The sequence below is a fragment of the Elgaria multicarinata genome, chromosome 3 (assembly GCF_023053635.1).
Source record: "Elgaria multicarinata webbii isolate HBS135686 ecotype San Diego chromosome 3, rElgMul1.1.pri, whole genome shotgun sequence".
In the NCBI taxonomy this organism is placed as follows: domain Eukaryota; kingdom Metazoa; phylum Chordata; class Lepidosauria; order Squamata; family Anguidae; genus Elgaria; species Elgaria multicarinata.
The window spans coordinates 117,703,261-117,726,273 of NC_086173.1; the positions used below are offsets into that span (position 1 = coordinate 117,703,261).

Sequence of the window (23,013 nt, forward strand, 5' to 3'; positions counted from 1 at the left end):
CTGGTTGCACTTGACAAAATTACAAAGCAAAGAAGGTAAGAGTGGAAGAAGTCCCCTAATGAAACAACTTCAAATCCTGTGGTCATAGTTCTGTATAATCCTTAAAATACTGCAAACTGCATGGTGGATCATAGCACAGGATGGATCAGGCTGCATGTGTGTTGACAAGGTGTCTCAGAGATTAAAGTTGATGTAACATTTCCTTTAAGGTTACATCATATTCGTTAGTTTCCCTCTGGAATTCACTTACTTGTGAATTTAATTGGTTTTTTCTGTTACTGCAAGAATAAACAAGGGAGGGACTTTTGGCCCAAGTGTTTCCACCTCTTTCCATCTTTGTTCATATAATACAATAACTACTCCTTTTGTTTTGCTGGCATTTGCCTGATTCAGTGTGGTGAGAATAGAATTGGTCATTATCTCTTGAACACACTGACCTTTCATACTGTTACGATAACTTGATTGACTTGATTAAGGGGAGACATGATAGAGGTGTACAGAATTATGCATGGTGTGGAGAATGTGGACAGGGAGACATTTCTCTCTCTCATATTAATAGAACCCGGGGTCATCCCATGAAGCTGATTGGTGGTAAATTCAGGACAGATGAAAGGAAGTAGTTCTTTACAAAGTGCAGACTAGGAATTTCACTACCACAAGATGTCATGATGGCCACCAATTTTGATGGCTTGACAAATTCCTGAAGGAGAAGGCTATCAATGGATACTAGTCCTGATGGCTGTATGCTACCTCCAGTATCAGAGGCAGTATGCCTATGTGCACTAGTTGAAGGGGAACATGGGCAAGAGGGTGCTGTTGCACTCACTTCCTGTTTGTGGGTTGCTGGTCAACAACTGGTTGCCACTGTGTGAATAGAATGCTGGACATAGATGGACCCTTGGTCTGATCCAGTATGTCTCTTAAGTTCTTAATCTTTGTTTTATTTTTCCTCATAAAAATCTTGAGGGGGGAGGTTATCATTTCATTTTTTGTCATTGTTTGTTTGGGAATTGAAGTTGAGCAAGTGGTTTATGTAATGCATCACAATGTATGTATCTATGGCTGAGATTCATATTGGAACCATATCTCCTGCAGCCCTGTGTAATACTGGTGTCAATATTGTATTGCACTCATAATAGTGAAGTTCTGGCATTGATAGCTTGAGCTGGCGTTATGGAACTGAACATTCAGGGATGCAGAAGGGCATTGTAAATGCAAAAATCAACTACCTGAGAAATAAAAGCAAATTTCTGGTTGTTGTTGTTATTATTATTATTATTATTATTATTATTATTATTATTTGCATTTTTATATCGCCCAACAGCAGTATGCCAGCAAAGATAGGGTTGAAAGTGTGCTGAGATTTCAGAAGCCAGAAAGATGTCAGAATAAGATTTTCAGTGACTGGGGAAAGAGTTCCAGTGTGTCCATTTATTTAGCATGGAGTACACACACACACACACACACAGAGAGAGTCCAGTGTGAAGGAACAAAGCTTTCTGTAGCACACTATACTACAGTCCAGCTTCAATGAGGAGAAAGAATAAAAAATAGAACCTTAACTAGGCTCTAGGGCAGAGGTGGACAACTTGTGGCCATTCAGATATTATGGCCTACAACTCCCATCATCCCTTGCCATTGGCTATGCTGACTAGACCTGATGGGAGTTGCAGGCCGAAACATCTGGAAGGCCACAAGTTACCTACCCCTGCCCTGGAGACAGGCAAGATGTGAGTAACTTAAGACCTGGGAAACTGAGTGGAAAGAGGTCCCAGCAAGCAGAGAAGCTGACTGGAAGTGCAACCAAAGTCAGGTGGCTTGAGGATGAAGATGGAGTTGACAGTGAGGCAAGAAAAAGGAACCTGGAGAAAGACTAGGCTGAGGAGACAGAGCCTGAGGAAAAGAAGGCAAAGGGAAACAAGGAGTTGTGGAAAGAAGGGGCTAATGAGAAGGGGCGACTGTGGAGAAAACCTCACACAGGGGCCAAGCACATGAGAAACTGGCGCATGAAGGCTCAGAGGGCAAGAAATATTGAAAAATGAGGACCGGAAGAAACAAATGGCTACTGGAGAAGAGGCATAGAAGAAATGCAATCTAGGGAGACAATGAGTGGGGTAGGACAAAGAAGCAAAGGGCAGGAGTGCAACAAGCAGACGAGTGAGGATTCAAGGCTCAGGAAGTCAAGTAGGCCAGGGTTGCCAGTGCCAGACTCTTTGAGGATTCCTGTGCTGTTAAGAATTACAAATCGGAGGATTCTGCCATCTTTGGCTTCTACTAATACTGCCCCACAGAGACAGGATGTACAAAGGGGTCAGTGAGAGCCCTCATCAAAAGGCAATGCGGTAGGGGCTGAATTTCACATATTGGTTTGAAATGAACTAACCAGTCAGTTCTTTAGCTGGAAGCTGTCTGGTTTCTCCTCCCTAAGCCCACCACCACCACACAAAGCTAGCAGCTGCTGCTGCTTCTCAAGATAATTCTCACATATGGTTCCAATTTTTAAAAGAAATCAAGAAAGGAAACAAAATAAGGTGGACAATTTCCTAATTAAGATCAAACCTCTCTCACTGGGTAATCCGCTCTCTGTGTTTATTTTATTTCTGTAAGCTGCAGGGAAACAGACCAACCTACTTACCTTTATTTTTATTAAAAGTTACTGACTACACTGTCTTTCTGTGTACAGAAGGCCGATGTTTGTAAGCCCCCTGGAGTGCTTCCATTTTGCAGCCCATGCTATGGCGCGCAGCTAACATTTAAGAACCTAAACCTATACTTAAGGAAGGGGCAAAGAGAGGGCAGAATTCTCCTGTATTCTCTTGTGGTGCAACTCTATTAGCTTCCGTGAATAGGTCCTAGTGTATAAGTCTTGGGACCTCACACTGCCTAATAAGCAGTCTTCACGTAATGTCTGGGCCGCAGCAGAGGCCAGAATAAGAAGGCTGCAAACGCATATTCCTCACGGAAGTCCCACAAGACTTTCGCCAGCTGCTTTCCTAATCAAAGCTGATGTGGCGTGTAGTCTAAATTCAGCTCAGGTATCACTTAACCAGCCACGTCTGCTGCATTTCTACAAACCACCTTCTGTTTTCTGCCTGTTGCATCTATTGGTTCCTGCTGCTGCTTAATTGAATCATAGAATTGAAGGAGGTCATGTAGGCTGCCTCATCCACCCCCCGCCCTGCTCAACGTAGGAAATCCAGAGCTAGCTCATTTCCAACAGATGGCTTTCCACCCCCTGAAGTCTTTCAGTGGGGTTCCATTGCCAGACTTCTGTTACGGTTAAAATGGATCTCCTCATGTTCAACCAAAATCTACCCTCCTGTAACAAGCTCCTTAGATCTAGTCCTGCCCTATGGAGCAGGTGAGAAGAAGATTTTACCCTCTTTTATGTGTCAGCCCTTCAGGTATTTGAAGAATGCTATCATTTTTCCCTTCAGTCCAGGCCGAACATATCCAATTCCTTCAAACTTTCCTGATGGGACTTCTTTTTTGGCTTTGCTGACCATCTCCATTGCCCTCCTCTGAAACCCATTCCAATTTGTTTACATCCTTCTTAAAGTGCAGCACTCAGATGCAGTGCTTTCAAAAGATATAATTTCCTAATTAAAAAAAATAAAACCTGCTGATATGCTCTTTCTGTTGTTCTGTAGGGTCACAACTCTAAATGTACACCTGAACAAGGGTATTGCAAGAGTGCTAATATACTCCCTGCATGGCCTGAGTCAAGCTAATGAAGGCTGCAATATAACAACACCATAGGAAGGGGTCAATTCATTTGAAATTAATAGGATTTTCCTTGGTGATGCCGTATCTCTATCCCTCTCGCATTGGAATTTTGCAAGGCCTTGTCTGGCGCAATTGCACCACTAATAATGGTCCCTGCCCCACATCCTATCTACTTTTTGCTTTGCACAGCACATCAAAGGATCAGGCTATTTGCAAGCTAACCAAATAAGAAGATGTTATCTTTTAAAACAAACAAACAAAACCACACATCAGTTTAAGGTGAGGATGAGAGATACTTTAATAACATAAAGCAATATTTTATTGATTGATTGTATTTGTACCCTGCCTTTCTACTAAGAAAAATGGCACTCAGTGTGCTTCGAAAAATAAATAAAACTAGATCAAAACAATACTAAAATAATGCATTAAAATACAATAAAATTCAGCAACAGCAGAATAAAAACAGCACCCAACCCAGCAGGCCCACTTACATGCCAAAGGCCTTCTTGAATAAAAAAGTTTTGACCTGCCAGTGAAGGACAACAGAAAGGGAATGAATCTAGCTCCAGGCTTTCTAGGCAGGGAGTTCCACAGTCTGGAAGCAGCCACCAAGAAGGCCCTCTCTCACAATGCCAGTAAATATGCCTCTGAATATCTGATTATATATCTTTGTAAAAGAATTGTATGCTCCAGCAGACAAAGGCTGTTTTTATAATACTTCAACTGTACTTTTGTAGAGTCTGAGACTTTTAAGACTTGGCTCTTTTGAGACTTCTGTTTTGTGGCATTCACACCCTCCTGAAGTCAGAGGATATTATTAAATCATTCCATCAAACACACATAAGGGCTGGTATATAAACCACACACGGAATTGAAGCCAACGAAAATAAGGGAAGAGTACCAAAGAGCACTGTGTGTTTCACAGGCGGTTTTCTAAACACCCTTTTCTTTCATTCTCCAGATTTGGACTGACAATAAAATGCTAGCACATCAGCTCCAGCTGAGCATAGCTGGTAAGTGAGTGGCATCCATTTGAACAAATGCTGGAAAACAATATATCAGATCCACTTGAAAACCTGCAGAGGCAGCTTGAGAGACATGTGAGGAAATCGGCTTGATTTCTGGCCTATTGGGCTGACAGCATTGCCTTGGCCTGAGGTGAGGCATCCCTTTTATACTGCAGCACAGGAACCTTGTGTGTTGCAGAAGGCAGGGAGGAGATAGGGCAGGTGGGCTGCAATGACCTGTGTGGGTAGGTAGGAGGGAAGATTACCCTACTAAGGTATCTGCTTAGAAGGGCAGGTGAAAATGCATTTTTTGTAGCCAAAAGCATACACAGGCCAAGTGCCTCTGATGAGCTGGCCCATGGACATCACCACTAGAAAGTGCTAGTGAGATCGAGTGTTGGACTAGGACCACCAAGACCCAGGTTCAAATCTCCCCACTCCACCAAGGAGCTTGGTGTGTGACTTTGGGGTAACCACTATCTTTCAGCCTGAGCTATCTCATGGGTTTGTTGTCAGGCTAAAAGATGGGGGTGGGGGAAATCATGTAAGCCTCTCAGCTATTTTGAGGAAGGGTGGGATGAAGTGTAGAAAATAAATATTGAAGCTACACTAAAACATTCCCATGGCTTCTGCAAAAATATGCCAGTCATCTTGAACTGTTAATGTAAGGTGGGATATAAATATTGTCTTCAACTATCACTGTAAACTCAGGACTTGGAAAAAGAGACGGAAATCTCTTGGTACCAATAATATGGCCAGCCACCGCCTTATTTATTAGCATTTGGTTCAAGGACTAAGAATTGTTGAGCCACTTGGTAATAATAATCACAAGATATCATGCAGTTGGGAAATGTCAGTAATATTTTATCAGCCTGTACTGTGAATAGACGCTAATGCTCAAGAAAGCCACAAAATCTGGATGTGATTGTGGAATATTGACCATATGTTTGTTCCATATCCCCTGCCATATCTAGCTTGATGGATTTCAAACAAGGCCCAGGAAAAAGCCCCAATGCAAACATATATATAGACAGAGCAGGTCAGCCTTTGAGGATTAGCATTCAGGGCTGGCCTAAGACATTTTGATGCACAGCAGGAGATGGCACCCCTCCCACACACCAACCTAGGTCAAGGTACATAATACCCAAAGCCAGCCAAGTTATTTAGACACTGGAGGCAGAAAATCTGACAAGCGCTCCCCCTCCATGGTAGTAAAAATACAACAATAACAAATTAAATAACTAATAATTTGCTGCTGTTTTATGACATCCCAAATCTGCCACCTGAGGCAGCTGCTTCACTCTGCCTAATGGTAAGGTCAGCCCTCACAGCATAGCAGACCCAGCTGTATTTGGTTGTCCCACACTCCGTGCATATAGGGGGGTGTATGTGGAAAGAGAGAGAGAGAGAAGGGGATGGGGTGGGGAGAGAGAGCAAACACCCAAAACAATTAACTGCCTGCAATACATAACCCAAATCTGCTTCTTCAAATTTCTTGATAGAAATAGAGATAGAAAGAGAGAGAGAGAGAGCGCATAGGTGGAAGTGCACCTTAAACACTGCATCATATAGTCAAATCCACTGCCCCCAGATAGGATCTCCAGAGAAGAGCACTTCCAAAGCTGTTAGGAGAGCCAGTGTGGTATAGTGTTGAGAGTGTTGGACTGGGAGTTGGGAGATCCGGGTTCTAGTCCCCATTCAGCCACAGAAGCTCACTGAGTGACTTTGAGTTCTCAGCCCAACCTACCTGACAGGGTTGTTGTTGTGAGGACAAAATAGAGAAGAGGAAGATTATGTGCACCACCTTGGATTCTTTGCAAGAGGAAAAGAAGTGGGATGGAAATGTAATTCATAATAATAATAATGATAGTAATATTAATAGCATAGAGATCCTCAAAAACTCAGCTCTGTGCCTCTCCGTTTTACTCCCTGCTTCAAGCTGCAGTTTCTATTGTTTCTGTTCACACAGAAGCCTACATTCCATCATCCTTAGCTGAGAGGGAAAGTTGTCCCCTACCCCTTTCTCTGCTTTTTCTATTTATAACATCCTTGAGTGGTCCAGTAGCAAAAAGCAATTGTCTAACAATTAGCTTCCATGGAAACACATCACCTGAATATCACAGGTTATTAACATTCCGTTTTTAAGTCGAAGACGCTGCCCAGGCATTGCGTTAAGGCCAGATAGGCAACATGTGGTCCCCATGGCCGTTTCTGTGGGTCCCTTGCCCCTGCTGCTAGTGTTGATTTCACTATGGCAGCAGCAAAAATGCAGTGATTTTGTAAGGAAACAAGGCATGTGTACAAAATTATGCCTGGTGTGGAGAATGTGGATAGGGAGATAGTTTTCTCCCTCTCTCAAAATACTAGAACCCAGGATCATCCCATGAAGCTGATTGGTGGGAGATTCAGGGCAGATAAAAGGAAGTACTTCACACAGTGCATAGTTAGACTATGGAATTCACTACTACAAGATTTGGTGATGGCCACCAATTTGGATGGCTTTAAAAGGGGGTTGGATAAATTCCTGAGGTGAAGGCTATCAATGGCTACTAGCCCTGGTGGTTGTGTGCTATCTCCAGTATCAGAGGCAGTAAGCCTGTGTGCACAGTTGCTGGGGAACATGGGTGGGAGAGTACTGTTGCACCATGTCCTGCTTTGTTGGTCCCTGGTCAACAGCTGGTTGGCCTCTATGTGAACAGAGTGCTGGACTAGATGGACCCTTGGTCTGATCCAGCAGGGCACTCCTTATGTTCCTATGTAGGGAGTGTGTGATTTGTCTGCAAGCAGAATTGCACTTCTGGAAGCTTCCCAGGAGCAAGCTTCTGCTCACAAACACCTTGCAAAATCTTTGGGGCTTTTGCCATTGCAACCACAAATTTGGGGGTGGTTTTGGTGGTGGCAGTAACAATTTTAGCAGAGGTGGAGCATGGCCCCTGGTGGGTTCTGGTGCGGGGAGGGCAACACAGCCCACCTTTGCCTTAAGGTAACCCGCAGTGATAGTCCTATTCACAGAAATCTGATAGGGAATGCATAACGGTATTGTTAGCACTAGCCCAAGGGGTTGGGGGGCGCATAATTTATATCCTAATTGCCAGACTTTCAGAGTTCAGTTTACACACTTGCAATGTGATGCTCAGTTTTCTGTAATGCTGGCAACAGGGGTCCTCAGCACTATGCAGCACTGTGCATGAAGATTAATCTGTTGGACGAGAGCTCCCAGTGGGTAGGGAAGAAGCAGTGGAGAGGGAGAGAGAAATGCAAGGAAAGAAGAAAGGGGAGAAGTGCCCCAGTACTGGCAACATCAGCAGATCAGGCTGCCTATGTCAGAATCCATTTTCTGTACGCAGTGATTATGACCAGATGAGCAATCAGTGTTGTTTGTGCAAGTGGAGATTCAGATGTCAAATGGCCTAGCTATGACTGATGTTTTTACATGTGTTAAAAACCCATACTGTCTAATGACACAAATGGTACGTGCATATTATTTTCAGTTCTGGCTGTCCTTGGCTTAACCCAAATGAGAAAATGAAAGAAAAAAAAGGAGGAACTGAAAGGAAAAAAATACACTTTGTAGTATGTGTTTTAATGTCAATTGCAACACCATAACTTGTTTTCTTTAATTTTTGTAGTACTTTTTGAGATGAATGCCAGTGTTTTAGGTTAAATTTTAATGTCTTGTTGCATCTAATAAGCTGGATCCGTCTACATTAGTGGGACTTTATTTCCATTAAAAATCCATGGTCTTACATCGACAGACATTCCAGATGTATTTTAATAGGACTTAAGTGCAACTAATTTATCAGGTGTGGGCATAAAGTAGATCCCCAGATGTTTCAGATTACAATGACTAGTATTCCTGCTCATTGGCCATGTTAGGATGGGCTTCTAGGATGTAAAGTTCCAAACATCTGGAATCTACCATGATCTAAATCCAACCAATTGGGTTCATTTCATAAAATGTTGTTTAGGGCTATTAGCATAAATGAATGACAATATAATCAAGAAGAAAAATGTTAATTGTTCATTAAAGTAGGTGTGCATGAAGAAAGCAATTAATTCTATACAAAAAACAACAACACATTTGCAATATTCTGTTCCGGTTTTCCAACAGTGAGTTTTATCCCACGTACATTTTCCCCTTGAATTATCCCCTACAGCACTAAGTTGTCACCGTTGTTGTTGTTGCTACTGGGCAGCTAGATCCTTTGCATACCAGGAAATGGGTTTAAGGGGGGAAATGTAAAAAAAATCATTAAAAAATCAACGGATGACCTAATTCAAATTTGGTATGCTTAAAGCTCTCCTTAATATCTATTACTGTGCCAATTTTGATGTCTTTATCTTTAAAGGTTACGCAGATGTAAGCATTTGTTTAATTTTTCTTCAAATCCTGCTCCTGCGCCCCAGTGGCTGCTTGGAAAACAACAAATGATACGCTCAAAAACTAGTAGCAAAATAGGGCGTGGCTTTTGTCTTTGAAGCACAATTAAAGCAGGATGCATGGGAGTACTTCACAATAAAAGCAGATTATAAACTGGAAAACTTCGGAGTCCTTTGCATGCAATTCGCAGTGATTACACAGTATAATGCTGGTGTGATTTGTTGTTGTTGTTTATTCGTTCAGTCGCTTCCGATGCTTCGTGACTTCATGGACCAGCCCATGCCAGAGCTTTCTGTCGGCTGTCGTCACCCCTAGCTCCCCCAAGGTCAAGTCTGTCACCTCCAGAATATCATCCATCCATCTTGCCCTCGGTCAGCCCCTCTTCCTTTTGCCTTCCACTTTCCCTAGCATCAGCCTCTTCTCCAGGGTATCCTGTCTTCTCATTATGTGGCCAAAGTACTTCAGTTTTGCCTTTAATACCATTCCCTCAAGTGAACAGTCTGGCTTTATTTCCTGGAGTATGGACTGGTTTGATCTTCTTGCAGTCCAAGGCACTCTCAGAATTTTCCTCCAACACCACAGTTCAAAAGCATCTATCTTCCTTCGCTCAGCTTTCCTTATGGTCCAGCTCTCGCAGCCATAGGTTACTACAGGGAATACCATTGCTTTAACTTTGTGGACCTTTGTTGTCAGTGTGGTATCTCTGCTCTTAACTATTATCAAGATTTGTCATTGCTCTCCTCCCAAGAAGTAAACGTCTTCTGATTTCCAGGCTGCAGCCAGCGTCTGCAGTAATCTTTGCACCCAGAAATACAAAGTCTGTCACTGCCTCCACGTTGTTGTCATTCTTTAATATGACCAAGGAACACAACTCTAGATTGGGTCTGTGCTAGGGATCTATGAGAAATTGGTTTCAGTTCATTTTTTAAAAAAATCAGGATCTGCCCAGTTTGTAACTTCTAGACGGAACACTATCTTGGACGCAATCTGTGGTCAAAGTCCATACATTTCAGAGCTTGCAATGTGATTTGTGGATCTCCAGAAAAATGTTTGAAAGCATACGTATATTCAAAAAATGTGACTTTTGAAAAATGCACACAAATATGCTTTAATCAATGGGAGAAGAATGTGTATGTTCCAAAGATGCACACAACAGGCATGTGGGAAAATGCATGGGAAAATACACATGGATTTTAATGCAAGAAGAAAAAATTAAGCTTACAATCTGATAGAAACTCAAGTCAGAATGAGTCTTGAGACTGAATTTGGAGAACTTTAGCAAGCTCAAGTTTGGCTGGTTCACATACCCTTAATCCTTGCAGATAAAAGCAGGCTTTACTTGATGCTTCGGGTTACCAGAAGCATGGGGTGAGTTTATCCCTATCCCTCTAGTGCAGTGATTCTCAACCTTCCTAATGCCGCGACCCTTTAATACAGTTTCTCATGTTGTGGTGACCCCCAACCATAAAATTATTTTCGTTCTTCTCTACACGATCCATTGTCATGGGATGGTTTGCTAATGAAAATAATACATAACAATAGCTTTAATAATACAAAAGATGATACAGGACATAGTTCAGTCGATACAGTTTCCTAAGACCATCGGAAATATGTGTTTTCCGATGGGCTTAGGCGACCCCTGTGAAAGGGTCATTCGACCCCCAAAGGGGTCCCGACCCACAGGTTGAGAACCGCTGCTCTAGTGTCTCCAAATGCACCCGATTACTTCCTCCCATGTAAGTGAATCGTTGCTATGTGCTCCTGGGTGTGGGGAGGAAATAAAGTTCTGCACGTGAGGATAAAGTTGTGGCAAGAGCTCCCTCGACCCTGGAGATAAGGCAGCTCAGCCTTCATTGACAGGGATGTGTGTGGAGTGTGTCTTGGTGTTGAGAGGACCCTACAAAACCTGGCAACACATAATACTCACACACACTCCACCCTTCATAATGCTGGGGACTTTTGCTGGAGTACTACAAATTGGAGTGATGCACATGCTGTAAGGCAGGGATATAAAAAGCTACCCTTAAGAACCCTGAATATTATGTACTTTAAAAACAACCTCAGTTCTGCAATTGGTTGTCAGGGCTCGGAGCCCACAAGAGAATAGGCAGGCTATATCGTACAGATCCAGGTGAAGTAAATCAGATTGGCTCAAGCAGATCACGTTGAATCAATCAGGTCACTGCAACTGAGGCCTAGTTAAGTACATCAGATTAAGGTCAGCCAAGTCACATCCAGCCAAGTTAAACTCAGTCAGGCCAAGGCAAACCAGTCCACTACTGCCTTAGTCTTGGCAGGTGAGCAGGACCATGGGTAGCTCTCAGCTGAGTGAAAAAAAGATGTGTACTGGATTTGCACGACACACTCACCCACACACCCACAACACACTCACACTGACTGTCCACAATGGGTTAGCGTGTCATGTGAACCCAAACCATTCTTATTGGGGGAGGGGGGTGTTTTTCCAAAACAACCCACCCCAATAATCAACGATCTACCGTAGGGGTCGTTTCACCCATGGTGGGTTGCTGTGTCATGCAAACTGTGACATGCCAACCCATCGTGGGTAAAGGGCAATGGGAAGTAGCCAAGCTGCTCCCTGTGCCCTTTCCCCCTTACCAGTAACAGCTCCTCCAGTGGTACCCAAATGGCACCCTGGAGGGGCTGTTACCACCCCTTCACCCTTACTAATCCCCCCTCAAGTGAAACATACAGGGCTGCAGCAGGGGCAAGCCAGTATCCTTCAGTTTCCCACTGTTGCACAGATGCGCATCTGTGGAAAACCAAAGAAAAAAAGGCCTACAACTCCCAACAGAAAAAAAAGTTCTACAGCTCCCAGCATGCCCCAGCAGCCATGGCTGGGGCATGCTGGGAACTGCAGGACTTTTTCTATCTAAACATGTGTAGCATCATTGCTAGACATGTTTAGCCACCTAACATCATTGGCTCCCTAAAAATATAAACATGTATAGCATCCTAGCATCATTGGGCCCTAAAGGTCTTTTCGTTTCTTGGAGATGTGAAGGCTACAAAATTGCTCTAGGAAATGAAATTCGCAGGTTCTTATGGATAACTTCACTCTTAAAAAAACTAAATTCCACAAATTTGCATGGCAGTTGGCACAGTCACGAATTTTTTGAGAGCTTTCCTGCTATAAGCAAGAAGAATCAAGAAACTTAACATTCAGGGTCATATTAACTGTGAACTTGTGGAAGTGCCAGCAGGTTGCAGAGGTTCCGGAGAAAGTATTTGGACCAGCACTATACTTCGCTATAAGTTGTTTGCCTCATTTCTTCCTCCTCCAGTGTGGCGGCTCTGTTTATGGCTCTTAATGACAGAAAGCAGGTAGTGCTCTTGTACCGTTTGCTTTTATCTGAGAAATGTTTCTAGCAACTCTTAGTTTGGGGGGGGGGAAACAAGTATTTTTGGCTGGAACAAATCCCTTGAATTTCAAGGACAAACTAGTATTAAAAATAAAATATCCTTGTGCAGCCATACTTAATTGCACCACTAGACTATGCTGGTTGGCACTGAGCCCAATGCCAATCAGAAGTAGATGGCTGAAAGCAATAGTACTAAGTTCCAATGTTCTGCTTCCCCAGCTATCTAGGGCTTCTCTACACCAGGCTTTTAGACTGCACCTTTACTGGGGCTTCTGTTTCCAGATTCTTTATGGGATTAAGATCGGGTCATTTACATGTGCTGTTTTCCCAGGTATTTCCTCTCTGCAAGTTCTATATGTTCATTGTACAGCCACAAGATGGCACGATGATATAGCAGGATTCTGGAAATTCATAAGCCATTAGAACACTGCAAAGCGTGGTTAAATTTATTGTCCTGTTAAGAAAAAAAAAGCTGGGATAAAGGTTATAAAGCACAGGAGAGGTCCTTGAGGTTGACAACATTGTGAAAAGGACCCACAAACTCCCATGAGTGACCAATCACGAGCGCACGATCAAAGCATTGTGTAGAGAACTCCCTAGTTCTCATCCCCCCTGTTTTGCTCCCATCCACAGACCTCCTAGCATCAGAACATACTGTCATTGGCTACAACATATCCAGTGATGTCCGTGTTTACCTCTATCCCTGACAAATTGTATCTGTAAATTCTGTTACAAGATACGAAGATAAATGCTCTTACAAGATAAAGCACTTTTTGTATCTAAAGTTATCCGCACACAATTCTTTAATTGCCCTAATTATATTAGATTGCAGCAAGTAGAGGTTCTTGCTGCAAGTGGATACGGATTTTATTTATTATAAGCCCCACACTTCCCCAAGCATTCTAGGGCCATTTTAAAAGGGACAGAGCATTGCAAACATGTGTCGTTTCTGAAATCCCTGCTTATTTACAAATGAACAGGATGGGCAGGTAAGAAACAAACTCTCCAGGAGCAGCAACTGCATCCCTTAAGCTCCAATTTAGAACTGCTTTCCCTGCTGCTTCCCCAAAATTCTTTGGTCCACACAGACTGTGCAGATCAGTTTCACAGCTTCTTCCCTCCCATGAGTTGACCATATAAATGGCTGAGGTGATCTGCTGCCTTGATCACTCGTTAGAGCCCATAGTTAAATTTGGAAAGGAGAATGCTGTTAGCACGGTACCATGGAAACAAAATTCTCTGCTAATGAGAGTTGCCACCTCCCTTTCTGTTTTTTGGGAGTGCAGGGGAAATGGGCACACAGAAGGAATGGGCCCGCAGCATGGGGGGCGGGGGTGGTGGTGGTAGGCAGCACAATAGGTGCTCAGGTGGATGGAGCAAGGTATGAGTACTGGAACTACCCCATTGAGATTATTTGCAAGTCTGCACCCAAAGCACAGGGGACCTGCCCCATATTCCCCAACAATCTGGAAGTTATGCATACAGTTATACATCTTTATTTAGAACTGACAACCACAGTGATAGTCAAGCAGCTGCGTTTGCTTTAATAACGTTTTTACAGAATGTAAAAATAATTATCTGTTTTTTTCTTTTCTTGCTTAAGCTCAGCTCTGTCATCACTTTGACTTCCATGTGCAAAGAGCACTTAAAACAATACTGAGAGACTTTGTGGGGTAGGAGGTAAAATATAGTAGGTTTTATTGGACAAATGGGTTAGAAGTTGCTAGCATCAAGCCTTAAGAAGCTTTTCTGGGAGGACTTTGGTGGTGAAAGTTCCTAAATATTGTTGGTCACCTCCTGGACATTCCAAACAGAACATAATGTACTTTGTGTGTTTTCATGCATCCTGGCAGTCAAGTGCTTTTGTCTACAGCTGACTCAAGACTCAATATAATATCTGGAAGCAGCATCCACATCACAGGACTATATGCTAAACTTTTCTTCGAGTGTTCACAGTACAGAGATGATGCATACAAATGTGAGTGTTTCGATTGTCAGATACATCCTATCTACAAGGAAAAAGTTGAGTCATGTGGATCACAGCATCACTTCTTTCCTAGATGTATTCTTTCCATTTAAAAAGACACACAGGCTGATTCAACCTTAGCACTGTGCTCTGTATCGAGCAAGTTCTAATGTAGTTTCTGCTGCCTTTGTGTGTTTTATGAAACGTTGATTGATATTTCAAGGTAAAGCTGATGAGTCATAAACAAAGTAGGAAGAATATGTACTCAGTCTACTCAAACTCCTGCAAGAGCAATTGTAAATATGGGCAGGGCATACTGTATGTTACACCCAACCTCTGGGTGCTGCTGAAAAGAGTTTTAGACTGCTCAGTCTGGATCCTTACATCCATACTCCTTTCCCCCTTCCTCTCCCTTGACTGCACTGCCACTCTTTCTCAAAGCTCCATCACACCAGGGGTTAACACGCTCCCTACCTTCGCTTCTCCGCCCGTGTTTTCATTCCTCGGTTACTTCCTCTTTTCAAAAGAGGAAGTACCCAAGGCGCACGAGGCCCATTGAGTCTGCTGTTCTAATGGTGCTGCTTCTCCTGCACACAGCAGGAGAGAGCAGAGATTCTGAGTTTAAAAAACATTGGACTTAAAAAGGGTTATTTTTGTTGTGTGAGGAAGGCCAGAAGGGGCAGAAGGCAGACAACGTCGTGTGAGGGACCTGAGCAAACTCCATGAGTGCCCAGTAATGAGCGTGCAATAAAACACTTGTCGGATGGAGCTTTATGTCCTATGACCTGCATGGCCTTTGCCGATGCTACATCTATCACCACAACTCTGGGGGCTGCCTAGACAGTCTGAAAGCCCCACCGCAGCCACCTTGCAGCCATCGAGGGGCTTCCCTGCAAAGTTGCGACTTTAAAAAGTCAGGTACTTCCCCAGACTTCCCCCCCCCCGACCCGGTGCAAGGCGTGTATGGCGCATCCGCTGTCTATCCTTGCTCCAGAGTTGTGGCAGAGGCGTTCCCAGGCAGATGGTGACTCCTGATTGGGTGGACACAGTGGGCCAACAACCTCTGGAAACCCTGTGCGTTCCCTCTGCATAGGGCTTAGCCACCACCACATTGCTGCAGAGAAACCGCAGGGTTTTGCTTAAGGCGGAGACAGCCCCTAGTTCTCCTTCCTCCTGCCCCAGTAAAACCACCCAAGATGGTCAGAAGGACATAGTAGTAGTGGAGATGGCAGCAACAGTATTTCCCCTAAATGCTCTGGTTTCAAATGCAGGACAGAAGGTGGGTCAAAAGATGGGAAAAGGATCAACAAGATCAACTGAGCCTTAGCTAGACCTAAGGTTTATCCCGGGATCGTCCCGGGGTCATCCCTATGCATCTAAATGACACACAGGGGTTCCTGGAAACAGGCAGGGACGACCCCGGGATGATCCAGGGACAAACCTTAGGTCTAGCTAAGGCCTGAAAGTCTCAAAAGAGTTGTTTTCTAAGCATGGTGGAAAGATTGCGATTGTGCATTTGGGCTCCTTAGGAAGCTAAGAAAAACACAGTTAGTAGAAAATAGGGATATAAGAACCTGGATTAAAGCTAAAAACCTACCATTAAGAAATTATCCATATAGTTAATGAAATACCTGCCTATTGGTAGCAGAAGGCCAACTGGGAGAAGGGCCACAGCTCAGTGGTGGAGCATATGTTTTGCCAGTAAAAGGTTCCAGGTTCAGTCTCTGGCATCTCCAAGGAAGGCTGGGGAAAGACTCCTATCTGAAACTATGGACAGTTGCTGCCAGTCAGAATAGAGAATAAAGAGCTAGACCAATGGTCTGATTTGGTATAAGGAAGCTTCCTTTAATGTTTCTTATCCGGCTATACTGTGGATAGCCAATTAGGAACAACCTTCTGGAGCTTAATGGCAAGCAAAATCCTTCATTGTGAAAGGTGAGGCACCAATCCAAAACATTAAGGAGCCACAGATGCTGGTACCTCCTTCCAAAAGCCAGGATAATTGATGTTATATCTGACCTAGCTGAGGTTCCACATCTAGACTGTTTTGGTTGTACACAGGACCACAAGAAAGAAGAATCCTTATCTACATACTCCACCACCAACACAGGGCCAATACAATCTGATGTTGAGGGCAATTCTACCTGTTTATAAGAGTAAGGCCTTATATTTTTACCTTCTTGATGGCTAAATCCCCTCCCAATGGTTTCACAGTGTTTTTGTCAGTACAGAATGAAGAATTCTAAATGTGGAAATGTTTCTTAATTTTTTAAGCACCTGCTGTTGCTCCCAGTTGCTCCGGATGCTTTAACCAACAGTTGCCCTGGCATTCCATGTTGCTAGGGGAGGTAGAATTCATACACCTAAAAAGAAGGAAGTAGGAATCTGTCACCTAGGATAAATGAATACAAAAATGCACTGGAAAAGGAAGGTTATATTGAACCAACTAATACAATTTGAGTTTCCAATATGTCAAGTTGCATAACCGTGGTAGGAATACTGTGTATTAAGGCCAAGTGGTAGATTCAGCTCTTAGGAGTCCAAGGGCCATTGCTGAACAGTTATATGGAATTCTCTGTTCTATGCTCCCCAGAGCCAGTGTGGCGTAGTGGCTAGAGTGCCAGACTGGGAGTCAGGAGATCTGGGTTCTAGTCCCCACTCGGCCATGGAAACCCCCTGGGTGACTTTGGGCCAGTCGCAGACTTTCAGCCCAACCTACCTCACAAGGTTGTTGTGAAGATAAAGTGGAGAGGAGGAGGATTATGTATGCTGCCATGGTTTCCTTGGAGGAAAAAAGGCGGGATATAAATGCAATAATAAATAAAAAAATAAACATCTAGAGAAATCTGCATACCTATTGCTCCGCTAAATCAGGAGGGGGAGGGATGAGATCACGCGGGTTCAGTTGAGCAACAAGGCAGACATCATAGCTGTCATGCATGAGGACGTTAACAGCCACCACATTCCACTGATTCTCCCAAGTGTCCAGCTCCAGAATCTCTTTGGCAATAAGTTCATGCCGAGCTGCAGCAATAATAACAACCAAACAAGATAGGGGGGGGGGGAATCAGATGCAGAATCAACAAAGGAGTCTGGAAACCAAGTTCTGTCTTTGATGTAAATAACAATCCCTACAGTAGGTTCTGCTATATTTAGATTAGAAGAAGCTATGACAGTGCTTGAAGCATAGTTTGCAAACCCCCCAACATTTACCCCTAGATGTTTGCAATTTGCCAGGTTGTGCTGATCCAGTTTGAGTCTTTAAAAAGCTGATTCCTGTGTTACATCAGAATAATGGGGGGGGGGGGGAAGTAGTAATTAAAATTTATTTTTATTTGTTATTACATTTCTAATCAGAATAAAACAAATCATTCTGCATTCGAACTGAAGCTTCTTCTCTACTTTCACAAAGTATGGGAAATGTTCCTGGAGACCTTTTGCACATGTCCCATCTCATTCCTTGCTGAAACTAGTTGTGGAAGATTGAGCACTCTAGCAATCCTAGACAGAGTCCTACTGTAGAAACCAAGGATGCTTCTGCATTAGAGCCCTTTAGCACTGCGAAGCATTGTTTTTCTGCTATCAGCTGGAAGTGGAATTAAAATGGAGGAACCACATAGCATTTAATATAGTGCTATATTATTCAGAATCACTCTTCTCCATGGCCAATATCTTCTCTAATATATACTCTCAAGTATGTCCTGTTCAACAAAGTTACTCTGCAACATTAATTAAAAGCTTCCTCCTTGCAGGTTTTGCCTGTTTTATTGCTCCCTGTTCAGAGTGGCTGAAAGTTTAGTGATGATCTGCACTTTAATTAGCCGGCGTCTGTTCTTTGTGGAGGTGAGACCTTTTAATTTTTAGTTTTCTTGAAGTTTTTTTTCTTTTATTGTAGAAATAAAGAAAAGGGGGAATAAAGAAAGTAAACCAGTAATTAACGGTGCAATCATAGCATGGCTAGGGAATGCTGGGAGTGGTAGGACTTCTTTCTCTCCAAACCTGCATAGGATTGCATCCTAAATCATAGAATCATAGAATAGCAGAGTTGGAAGGGGCCTACAAGGCCATCGAGTCCAACCCCCTGCTCAATGCAGGAATCCACCCTAAAGTATCCCTGACAGATGGTTGTCCAGCTGCCTCTTGAATGCCTCTAGTGTGGGAGAGCCCACAACCTCCCTAGGTAACTGATTCCATTGCTGACTGCTCTAACAGTCAGGAAGTTTTTCCTGATGTCCAGCTGGAATCTGACTTCCTTTAACTTGAGCCCGGTATTCCGTGTCCTGCACTCTGGGAGGATTGAGAAGAGATCCTGACCCTCCTCTGTGTGACAACCTTTAAAGTATTTGAAGAGTGCTATCATGTCTTGCCTCAATCTTCTCTTCTCCAGGCTAAACATGCCCAGTTATTTCAGTCTCTCTTCATAGGGCTTTGTTTCCAGACCCCTGATCATCCTGGTTGCCCTCCTCTGAACACGCTCCAGCTTGTATGCGTCCTTCTTGAATTGTGGAGCCCAGAACTGGACGCAATACTCTAGATGAGGCCTAACCAGGGCCGAATAGAGAGGAACCAGTACCTCACGTGATTTGGAAGCTATACTTCTATTAATGCAGCCCAAAATAACATTTGCCTTTCTTTCTTTGCCTCCCTGTTGGCTCATATTCAGCTTGTGATCTACAACAATTCCAAGATCCTTCTCGTTTGTAGTATTGCTGAGCCAAGTATTCCCCCATCTTGTAACTGTGCATTTGGTTTCTATTTCCTAGATGTAGAACTTGGCATTTATCCCTATTAAATTTCATTCATCACCAGTTCCCCAGCCATTCTAAACAGAAAACACTAAAAAGGGCATAAACTGCATACAGGAAACTTTTAATTAAAAGGACTCTACCTCTTTAAAAGCTTCAATAGTGCATTGGCTACCCACACTGGACAGGCTGGTACTACACTTGCATTTTATTTATTTATTTATTTGCAAAAACAACAGTGTGCCCACAAATTAGATCTGGAAAAACATGGAAAAACAACACAGAAAATAGCAGAATGCAATTACCCAGCAATGACGACATCTGGATTCTCTATAAAAAGAAGAGTGAAGGAAGGGTGGCTATTCCAAAGAAAAGGGCTCATGCGGAAATAAAACAGTTACTCTTGCCAACTTGGAAAGAATTAATGTAAATCTTGATTAACAATTCTTTGCACATTTTACCCTCAGAATTCAGGGGACAGATTACTTTCATAGTAAACCATGTATAACATATTGTTGGCATGTTTAATAATTTAACATCACTCACATGTGATAAAAAAATCGAACACTATATTTATTACATTGCAAAAAAGAAAAGTTTTACTATCCTTTTCTTTTAATTTAGTGGTTCACATTTCCCAAAGGCAAAAATGGAGTGCTATGAGAGATGTCAGGACAGAAGTTCCCAATGAGAAGTGACACCTGGCTGCAGGCCCATCACTTTGCCATGACTAGGATGCTCAGTTGTGTTTAATTGCATGACCCTGAAGAAAACAAACTCCAGTGTATATGGGATAGTTTCCTAGTAGTGTTCAATGTGGTCATGGAAAAAGATTAATCACTTCTGCAGGGAGCTGCAAACCACATAGAACTGAACTAACTAATTAGAGAGGATGTTAGTTTGGGAACAGAGTCAGCAACAGTTAGATCTGCATCAGAAGGTACATACAATAACATAAAGATATCAGTCTGATTACTTTATATAATTTTGTTGTTGTAGATCAACATTTTCACATGTGAGGATTAAATCAAGTTTTTATTTTTTTAAAAAAAATCAGCTCAGAATTTAATTGATAATCTGATATTGGTTGCAATGTACATTCAATTTCTTTTTCAGATTCTCCCCAGAGTTCAAATGGAACACAAAAACACGAGAGTGGTTCAGATGTGCTTTTTAGTGTCCTGTAAGAAAATGTTTTAGTGTCCTGTAAGAAAATGCCCTCAAGGCTTCTGGAAAGTGGGCTGCTTGGTTTTTGTGGGCACCACTATCCACTTCCTACGCAGGGTGGAGACGTTAGTAAAACTTCCAGTGCCTCTCTTGTACTTTTCCTATTTGGAACAACTGATGGATTTGGCAAGAGCAGTTAGATTCAAGCAACCCTGTTAAATCAAAGCCAGTCTTACAATGAGCAGCTTTTAACCAAGGCTGAGAAATCGTACAGTAACAAAAGAACCACCAAGCAAAAGAGAATTTTGCTTCAGTGTTCCTTTTTTAGAAGAAGGGACAGGACGGAAGAGCCATTTATTTTTAAGCATAGGAGCTGGGCTTTTTGACACTTGTTACAAAAGACCAAGTTCTTTGGTATAAATGAGAAGTTCTTTATATTCCCCCCTACTTGTTCTTTTTGATTTCAAAGCTACCCGAGAGACTTTAAGCCCAACTTTTACTGCTGCAAAAAATGTGGGTAAGTTTTTCTCCTTTTCTAAACACTCTGTCCTGAAGAATCTCTATCTAGCCTGACTAAAACTGAGACTGAAGAGGACTCATTTAGCAGAGAAGAGCTATTTCACACACATTACACCACAACATACTTGGGTTTGCTGCTGTGTGCTCACAGCAGGGATCCCTACCCAATCCCAGTGGAAGTTCGAGGGTTCCTGAGCACTGCACATGTTTCCAAGTAACTTTTTGCTGAATTCACAGTCCACCTTTTAGGTATTCAAAGGAAGCCCTTAGGTGTACACCTAAAAGCCCGTGTGAAGTAGCTCAGTGAGTGGCATGGAGAAGGAGGGAGGAAGGACTGGACCGCATGGAGAAGACAGAGGGAGCCTGGAAAGAGAAAGGGGAAGACCTAACAGAGGCAGTGTGAATGGAAGCAGGGCCAGTGCAAGACCTCTCACTACCTCTGGCAAGAGAACACACCACTGATGGGGAAGAGGGATTGTGAACCACGTGAGCTGCTGCCGTGTGTGTGAGGATGGAGGATGGGCACCACTGCCAGGGGAGAGCATGAGCTGCTACTGTGAACTGCTGCCAGGAGGGAGTGTGAGCTGCCTTGCCACCCACCGCCACCTGTCTTCCCCGCAGTAACTCACTCTAAGCTCCATCACACCGGGGGTTAACACGCTCCCTACTTCGCTTCCCCACCTGTGCTTTTGTTCCTCAGTTACTTCCTCTTTCAAAAGAGGAAATACCCAACGAGCACTAGGCCCATTGAGTCCGCTGCTCTAATGGCACTGCTTAGAGCAGCAATTCTGAGTTTAAATATACATCAGACTTAATGAGGGTTTTTTTCATCGTGCAAGGAAGGCCAGAAGGGACGGAAGGTGCAGGGGAGGCAGACAACACCATGTGAGGGACCTGAGCAAACTCCGTGAGTGCCTAGTAAAAAGCGTGCAATAAAACACTCGTCGGATGGAGCTTTCTGAGGGGTTGTTTTTCAAAGCAAGGCATTACCAGGGAGGCAGCACAGGCAGTCGCCTCGCTCTGAGGAAGAACCCCTCAGAGCAAGGCATTTGGATTGAGCAGACTCTGTGGAGAGTCCACTGGGAGGGTACATACTAAACCGAAGGACACCAAATGGCCATTGAAATGCATTGGTTCATTCCGAATGGCCATAGGAAATCATTGGAGGAGTTTAGGGATCATCTACAAATCAAAATACCTAAAGGAGTTAAACATTTAGTTTTCATAGAAAACCACACAGAATCAAAATACAAACTAACAGAGCGGTTTTAGGGAACAACTACTATGACCCCCCAACACTATGGTTCTAGGGATCATCCCCACATTCAAGAAGAAATCAGAATGCAATAAAAAGAGGGTAATAACAGTTTTATACAGTGCTTTATAAGCACCAGTTATAAAACACTTAAATATGAGAAAGGAATTTTGTTGCAACATGCCAAATGTTATTTAAATGTTTATATATGCCCCACCACAAGCACCCACAATTTACAACAGGCCGGTTTCAAAATGCCATAGGAAAACATAGGACTGTCAGGCAGCCCCAGAAAAAAGGGGAGCCCAAAAATTCTTGTGGAGGTTTGTAATAAGACCTTAAGCATCCTAAGGTTTTTTGCTGGAGGCGTGCTCCATTGAAACGGTCCACACTTTGCACATGGCCACATTAGGTTCCTTCAGAATGGCCATAGGAAGCACTGGGCTGTGGAACCTAATGCGGCCATGCACAAAGTGGGGAACATCCTAAGGAAGCACACCTCCAGCAAAAACTCTAATATGCTTAGGGTCTCAGTTCAAACCTCCATGAGAATTTTGGGGCTCCCCCTTTTTTTCTGGGGCTGCCTGACCGCCCAGTGCTTTCCTATGGCCATTCTGAAGGAACCTAATGTGGCCATGCGCAAAGTGGGAACCATTCCAGTGGAGCACGCCTCCAGCAAAAACTCTTAGGATGCTTAGGGTCTTATTCCAAACCTCCATGGGAATTTGGGGGCTCCCCTTTATTTCTGGGGCTTCCTGACAGCCCAGTGCTTTCCTATGGCCATTCTGAAGGAACCTAAAGTGCCTGTGTGCAATGTGGGCACCATTCCAATGGAGCATGCCTTCAACAGGGACTCTTATGGCG

General features: G+C 43.3%; 1 protein-coding gene across 1 annotated transcript in view; it reads right to left on the bottom strand.

The window, feature by feature from the left end:
- Positions 1-17,298: 17,298 nt before the first annotated feature.
- KBTBD12 (kelch repeat and BTB domain containing 12) overlaps positions 17,299-23,013 on the bottom strand; it is a 67,198-nt gene continuing 61,483 nt past the window's right edge. The window contains exon 6 of the mRNA XM_063121372.1: positions 17,299-17,487. Within this exon, the coding sequence (XP_062977442.1) occupies positions 17,318-17,487 (170 nt within the window). The 3' untranslated portion in view covers positions 17,299-17,317. The remainder of the gene's footprint in view (positions 17,488-23,013) is intronic.